This window comes from Silurus aristotelis (genome assembly GCF_946808225.1).
Source record: "Silurus aristotelis genome assembly, chromosome: 12".
Lineage (NCBI taxonomy): Eukaryota > Metazoa > Chordata > Actinopteri > Siluriformes > Siluridae > Silurus > Silurus aristotelis.
This window is the reverse complement of record NC_139585.1, coordinates 30,059,907-30,067,406: the sequence shown is the minus strand read 5'-3', so window position 1 is coordinate 30,067,406 and position 7,500 is coordinate 30,059,907. Positions and strand designations below refer to the sequence as shown.

Below are 7,500 nucleotides of genomic sequence, written 5' to 3'. Positions count from 1 at the left end.
GAACCTCATCCTCATTTGGGTGATCAAGAGTCTTTAAACACTACAGAACACTGGAGAGTGAGAACTAACATGAGCACTGGAGTGTGTGATTATCAGTGATGATCTTTCTACAGTCAAATGATGTTGTGGAACCGGACAGGTCATGGACAGGTGATGGACAGGTGAGGGACCTGTGATGGACAGGTGAGGGACAGGTGATGGACAAGTGATGGACAGGTGAGGGACCTGTGATGGACAGGTGAGGGACAGGTGAGGGACGGGTGATGGACAGGTGAGGGACCTGTGATGGACAGGTGAGGGACAGGTGATGGACAGGTGAGGGACCTGTGATGGACAGGTGAGGGACGGGTGATGGACAGGTGAGGGATGGGTGATGGACAGGTGAGGGACAGGTGATGAATCGAGTCTCAGAGCCTTTAAAGCTGCACTTCATCAAAAATTAATCCTTTTTTTAATAAAATAACTTTTACATTAATTTAACACCATATTTATTAACATGATTTCATCAGATGAAATGAACAGCGTTGTAATGACCAGAGTAGTGCTTGTGCGCCCCCTGCAGTTACACAACTATACTACAATTATAATAACTAAATACTCTGTATGGCAAAAGTATTCAGACACCTCAAATCTGCTTTTTTCATGGGTTAAATTTGGATCTTCTGCTATAGAGCTCTTATATTAAAGTGTCCAAATACTTTAGGGCGTATAGTATACCTTCACAATCAGAATGATCATCCAAAAACCTTTCTTTAACGCTGATTAAGTCTGAGACAGAAGAGTTTATTCAATTATATATTACTGATATATCACATCATATTCATATGTTACAAACCACACTTACCCAGAAGGCACTGCTGCACATTGGCGCACTCTGGACTCACTACTAAATCGTGTTTTTTAATAAACAGTAATAATAGAATACCAAATAGTTTAAATCAAGTATAGGATTGTTGATGCTAATGTTAAAAAAATTAGGAAATCAGGAAACTGGAGGGGAACCAATACCGACACCTGGAGAACATGGGGTTCACCTGAGCTCATGATCACAGATACCACAGTTCAACAGGAAGCTGCATTTATTCAGAAAAAGCATTTATTCTGCCACTCCTGCTGCCTTCAGCGCATCATCCAAACGTCTGATGTAGGTGGAGTCAGGATAACCTTTCCTACAATCAACACAAGGAGGAACATCAGAACCCAGAATCCATAACGTATTCCACTTGCTTTGATCTTGTGAGCTAACAAATATTTAACAATATCTGTCACACATCCCAGACAAACCAGAAGCACAATAAAACCGAAAAGCTGCGCAAAAGAAACCCTGGTAATTTTTCCAGCAGAGATCATCCTCAGCATTCTTCTACCGATATGCCCCATGTCCAAACCATCTCAATCTTCCTTCCTCCAGCACCTTCTCCAGGTGTCATACAAATTTCCAATAATTTCTCTGAGCCATTACTCTGAATTATCAGTATTTTCAGTAAAGCATCCATTATCGTTCTCCCATGGCACCAAAACACATGCTATCCTGCGGGAATATCAGGAGACATTCTCCTCGCATGATCTGCCAAGATGTGGATGTTCTCGAGTTAATTACAGCTCTCCAATCCTGGGAACATCTGGTTTAATATAACTACAGAAACAGGAAGGAACATATGTCTTTTGATATGAGGTGCTGAGGAGCGGAGAGCTTTTACAGATCACGGTTTGGTCCAAGCGACCAGACGAGAAGCCTCTATGCCTATGGTGAGTTCCTCAGCACTCTTTCCAGCTCTCTCTGGTCCATTGCGCTTCCTATGTGATCATAATGAACATAACCTCATACTGCAAAAACGTTGCAAACACTTTTCTGGATCTCCATGAAGATCTTGGGACACCAGTTGCCAACTTCTATTGTTTAACCTGCATCATTTCACCAAAAACAAAGCATGACATTTTCTTCACTTTAACTAGAAGACCCAAACCTGTTCCAGCATGCTGTTAAGCTCCACCCCTGTTGGGATGGAGGTGAACGTTGACTGGCCTCCTCACCTTCTAACCTCCATCGGTACTTCACTTTACTCACACTCTGTGTAGCTGAATAAATCTCCACAAAATCTAGAGCAACATCTTCACTGAGCCAGTCATACTCACTTAGATGTTCCTCCTTCTGTCTTGGTTTTATGAGGAATGCTGCCCCAAACCACTCTTCCTTCTTTGCTTCCATCATCGTCTAAAGATCCTTCTTTCACGGTGAAAGTAAGTCCTTGGTGAAAAGCTTTCTCCAGGAGGGGCAGAAGCTTTTTTGTGGTTTTGTTGAGCGGTAAAAAGGCTTCGAATCTGTTCCCTTTAAAAGGAGCTCCAGGGCAGGGATGTTCCTCCTGTGGAGAGAAAACTTCATCAGACAATCTGTTCTAGAACGATGTCTACACAACAGAATCACCTTCTTACCCCTTGAATCCCATCAGGTATGTCGTAGATGATCTTCAGCGTCGTGTCTCGGGTAAATCCAGGAATAGTTATTGTTGACTCCTGAATCGACATGGTACCTTTGATACCAGACGTAACACAAATTCCACAGTTGTTATGAACCTTTTTGTCGCATTCAGTGCAGAAGTTATAACCGCACGCCGCCTGTTTTACCGTGTCGCACTCTTTAGCACACACGTAGCAGAAAAGGTGGTGATTTGACGCTGACGCTGATCTTCGGTCCGGAGAAACATCTGGGTTCGGTTGCTCGGTTACGGTTTGGTCGCTTTGAGAACTGCTTGTATCGTCTCCTTTTCTCTCGCCGTCTGCTTTGTTTTTTTGGATCGATTCGCCACATGAGGTTCCTCTGTTCTTCTTGTTCGTGATCCCACCATCTTTTTGATCCGATTCTCCTTGTATCGATGTCTGGGTTCCACGATTATTCTCTTCGTGAAGGACCTTTGTTGCCAATTGAGCATTTTTTGGGTCAGACGTCCGAACGACGTCGGCGTCTGGTTTTGCCGAAGCTGTCGACTGGTTGCCAAGTGATTCGAAATCGCTGTTCGATGCTCTGCCTGTATGTAAGCTAGCAGGACCAGGAGACGGCTTCGAGTTTGCAGCGTTTCCATCTTTACGGAAGGTCTTGATCATAGCAGCCTCCACCTCGTCGCACAGCGATCTCGGGCCGAGGATCATCACGTCGCTGGACATTGCTAGAAGTTTAACCATCTTAAAGCGCTGCTTCATTGAAATACACAATTCTATCAAGGTCTTATCCTTGTTATCGGACACTTGAAGATCAGAAAGTGGAACAGTTCTTGCCTCAAAATCCATTTCAGCTGTAGCAATGAAACTCTTCAGGCGACGGTGACATTCATACACTTTTTCTGAGTCCACGCCTTTTAGACATAATGTGAGACCATCTTCACCCAATATTTCTTTAACTTGTAGGTCAGATGTCATGTTCTCGATCTCAGTATTATAAACCGATGTCAGGTAGAGCCACAGTTTAAAAGGCAAAACCAAATCCATAGCAGCAATTTCTCTCGTCGGAGAATTACGGCTTAATCCCTTTTGTCCAGCAGAAAGATCTTCAGCCACTTGCGTTTTGTTCTCACCCTTTTGGATCCTGCCACTGAAGCTATTGGACCTTCTCAGGGTCGATCCTGCGCTGGTAGGAATGGTGGGACGAGATCTGACACCTTGGTCTCCACTCAATCCGGCTGAAGTCAGGGTTGTTTTCTTGTCAAGTCCGAGGTCCAGCTTTCTAGTGGTGGCTTTTGCACTCATGATACCACGCAAGGTGTTCGGGTCCAGACTACTAGTCATTGATGGCTTGATGAGAGGATGAGGGTGTGGATGTCCACTGTCAGAAAGCTTCTCTTTTTCAAAAGAACCTTCGTGCAATTTTGGAGGATCCGATTTGTAAGAAGTTGAATCCTGTAAGCCGAAATTGGCCGCCAGTTTTCGTTCCTTTCCAGACTCGGTTTGTTTGTTCTTGTGTTCTTTACTCAACTTGTTTAGTGTCTCTGAGTATGTTCCTCTCACGTCCGATTGGCTCTGGAGGTCAGTTCCACCTGAGGTGAAGTCTAACGGAGCAGAAGGATTGGAAAACTGAAAGTGAGAATCTGTGTATTTGTTTTTTTCCAGCTCCATCCATTCTGGATCACTTGGGACGTGTCTTGCTTGTGGAACATCAGTTCTTCTGAGAGAGAATATATCTTCTGTTGAATTCTCGCTTCTTTGACTCGAGGCGAATTGTCCACTTTGTGAGATGTCATCAGTCTCTTTCAGTTCAGCGTAATAGTGTGTTCTTCTGCTAGACGATTCCACAAAAGTCTTTATTTGGTTTGTGTCCTGGAGGTCCTTCTTTGGCATGAATAACTCATGGGAATCCTGATGTGTCGATGTAAAAACACCTGGTGGATCTGATGCTGCTGCACTTCCTTGTTTCCTTGTTTGAGATAAAGCAAACACATCTTTCCCCATCCCAAACCCTTGCAGATCACCAATAAACTGCTTGGCTTCAGATACTTCACTTTTACTTCCAACCATGTACACATTCCTGTCCTCTACATAAATCATCAGCCTGGGCATCTTAATTCTGAGCGACCCCAGAGCACGTGCGAGTTCCTTCTCTGGAACGTCAGGCTTAAAAACCTGCTCCTTGCGTAACTGCGACTCTTGGTGCTGGTAAAGTTTGGCCAGATCTTCATGGGCTTTTTTAACAGAACCTAAGTCATGCTCAGACCGAGCTGTTTCTGGTTTGAGATACAAAGTCGTGATGTCATCACAGTTCACATCCAGGACCTCTACGCTATGCCGCCTGAGGATGCTTTGGTAGTCCACGGAGCAGTACTTGTGGAGATAACGGAAAATGTCTGAATCGACAATCAGGGAGAAGTCTTCAAACAAAGTTCCGATAGTTGCTGATGAGTTCCACGTGTCGTCTGTTAAAGCTGCACATGACGCTTGATTGCTGTAACTACATGGCAGAGGTAAACCTGTAACGAACACTCACATAGATCAATACTTTGTATCAACACTTTGTATTGTATCAGTTATTATAAGTCGAGTGGATATTTTTTATTGGACCAAACAGCAGAATGCAGATTGTCATGTTACTGAGGTAAAAGGCGTAAACACACGTTTAGTAATAAATGATATGTAAATTGACGTACCCGATTTCCTTTTTGTTTTATGCTCCAGGTCAAGATCCAAATCTGCACTCACAGTGGTGTTTTTTAATACCCCAATGTCTTCATTTGCCCCGAAGTGGATGTTGGTGGGTTCCTCAGGGGGCAGTTGTGGAGCATCACTCGGGCTTTGGTCCTGAGTGAGTATTATTATTATTATTATTATTTTCATGAGTATTATATCAAAAACCTTCTTTCAGTACATCCAGTAATAGTGTTAAGATGAAATTGTGTAAAATGTTCACGATCTGAGGAATTCTCAAGTCTCTAGATTTTTTGGTTTTTATTATTTTGACTTGTGTTTTACGTTTTTACCACTAGAGGTCACCATTGTGTCCCTCATTAACTCCTATTGTTTCCACCTGAAGCAAAAACTTATTGCATATAATATGAAAGTGTGTTGACTAGTGCTCCACTCTGGAGAGCGTTTTCAAAAAACTACATCTATATTGACTGAAAACGGTGCCTGTGTGGACAGGAGGCCAAAATGAAGAGAAAAAATAAAAATTTTCACACAAAAACGTATTAATGTGGACACATCTATGACGTTATAATCGGAGGAGCCGCTGAAGAAGCAAAACATTTGGACACGTGTTGTTTTAGAAAAAACAGTAACAGGAAGTGATTATTTTCCTTTTGCAGACTTATTTATGCATCAAAGCAAATCCAAGTGACTTCGATGTTGGAAACATCACTGAGGAGAAATCAAATAATTCGTTTTAAGCTCCTTATGAATCTGTTCATCCAAACAAAAAAAGAAAACCACGGGCTGTGGAGTGGAAAAGGTGCACCAGGTGTGATACCTGAGTTTCCAGTGAGTCCAGCACGAGGCTGCTGAGGGTCTGAACATCGCTGTATCGTCCATTCACTGTGCACAGATGTTTCTGCTCGTCAAAATCCAAACGCACATCTGGAAAACCTCTATGCAAAGACAAGAGGGTGTTTTTTCCTTGCGGGAGCCTCCTGTGGTCCACCAACACCGTCATACGCAACAGGACCTGAGGAGGAGAAGCAGCAGGAGAGGAAACGGAGAAATATGAAGAGAAGGTGGAAAATGAAGAGGATGAAGAGAAGATTTAAGAAAAGGAATATAAGAAGGAAACAGAGGAATGTAAGGAGGAGGAGGGATACAAAAAAGAGATAATTAACACAGTTTCTTAAAAAACCTTTGTGAGAAGGAAAGAGAGGGAGAGGGTGATGACGATGAACGAGTGAATGTAAGACAGTGTTTACTTTATCTACAGCCACTTCTCCATGATGAAGGCTGATGGTGATGTCATAGTTTCTGTCGTTTACTTTAAAAACCTGCTTTCCTTTCCGAGCGAGTCTCGAGGCAACTGTTAAAGAGGGAGAGAGAGAGGGAGAAAAATGAAGAAAGAGAGAGGGAGAAAAAAAAGATAGAGAAAGAGAGAGAGGAAGAAAGAGAGAGGAAAAAAGAGAGAAGGAGAAAGAGAGAGGAAGAAAGAGAGAGGGAGAAAGAGAGAAGGAAAAAGAGAGAGGGAGAAAGAGAGAGGAAAAAAGAGAAAGGAAGAAAGAGAGAAGGAGAAAGAGAGAGGGAGAAAGAGAGAAGGAGAAAGAGAGGAAGAAAGAGAGAGGGAGAAAGAGAGAGGGAGAAAGAGAGAGGGAGAAAGAGAGAAGGAGAAAGAGAGAGGGAGAAAGAGAGAAGGAGAAAGAGAGAGGGAAAAAAGAGAGAGGGAGAAAGAGAGAGGGAGAAAGAGAGAAGGAGAAAGAGAGAGGGAGAAAGAGAGAAGGAGAAAGAGAGAAGGAGAAAGAGAGAGGGAGAAAGAGAGAGGGAGAAAGAGATAGGGAGAAAGAGAGAGGGAAAAAGAAAGAAGGAGAAAAAGAGAGGAAGAAAGAGAGAAGGAGAAAGAGAGAGGGAGAAAGAGAGAAGGAGAAAGAGAGAGGGGGAAAGAGAGAAGGAGAAAGAGAGAAGGAGAAAGAGAGAGGGAGAAAGAGAGGAAGAAAGAGGGAGGGAGAAAGAGAGAAGGAGAAAGAGGGAGGGAGAAAGAGAGAAGGAGAAAGAGAGAAGGAGAAAGAGAGAGGGAGAAAGAGAGAAGGAGAAAGAGAGAAGGAGAAAGAGAGAAGGAGAAAGAGAGAGGGAGAAAGAGAGAGGGAGAAAGAGAGAAGGAGAAAGAGAGAGGGAGAAAGAGAGAAGGAGAAAGAGAGAAGGAGAAAGAGAGAGGGAGAAAGAGAGAAGGAGAAAGAGAGAGGGAAAAAGAGAGAAGGAGAAAGAGAGAGGAAGAAAGAGAGAAGGAGAAAGAGAGAGGGAGAAAGAGAGAAGGAGAAAGAGAGAAGGAGAAAGAGAGAGGGAGAAAGAGAGAAGGAGAAAGAGAGAGGGAGAAAGAGAGAGGAA

General features: G+C 43.3%; 1 protein-coding gene across 1 annotated transcript in view; it reads right to left on the bottom strand.

Annotated features, from left to right (window-relative positions):
- Nucleotides 1-442: 442 nt before the first annotated feature.
- LOC310734356 (uncharacterized protein) overlaps nucleotides 443-7,500 on the bottom strand; it is an 11,793-nt gene continuing 4,735 nt past the window's right edge. Inside the window, exons 3-8 of the mRNA XM_083556264.1 lie at nucleotides 6,381-6,484; nucleotides 5,951-6,145; nucleotides 5,133-5,283; nucleotides 2,434-4,955; nucleotides 2,137-2,363; nucleotides 443-1,169 (exon numbers count right to left, since the gene is read on the bottom strand). Coding sequence (XP_083412390.1) covers nucleotides 1,097-1,169; nucleotides 2,137-2,363; nucleotides 2,434-4,955; nucleotides 5,133-5,283; nucleotides 5,951-6,145; nucleotides 6,381-6,484 — 3,272 coding nt within the window. The 3' untranslated portion in view covers nucleotides 443-1,096. The remainder of the gene's footprint in view (nucleotides 1,170-2,136; nucleotides 2,364-2,433; nucleotides 4,956-5,132; nucleotides 5,284-5,950; nucleotides 6,146-6,380; nucleotides 6,485-7,500) is intronic.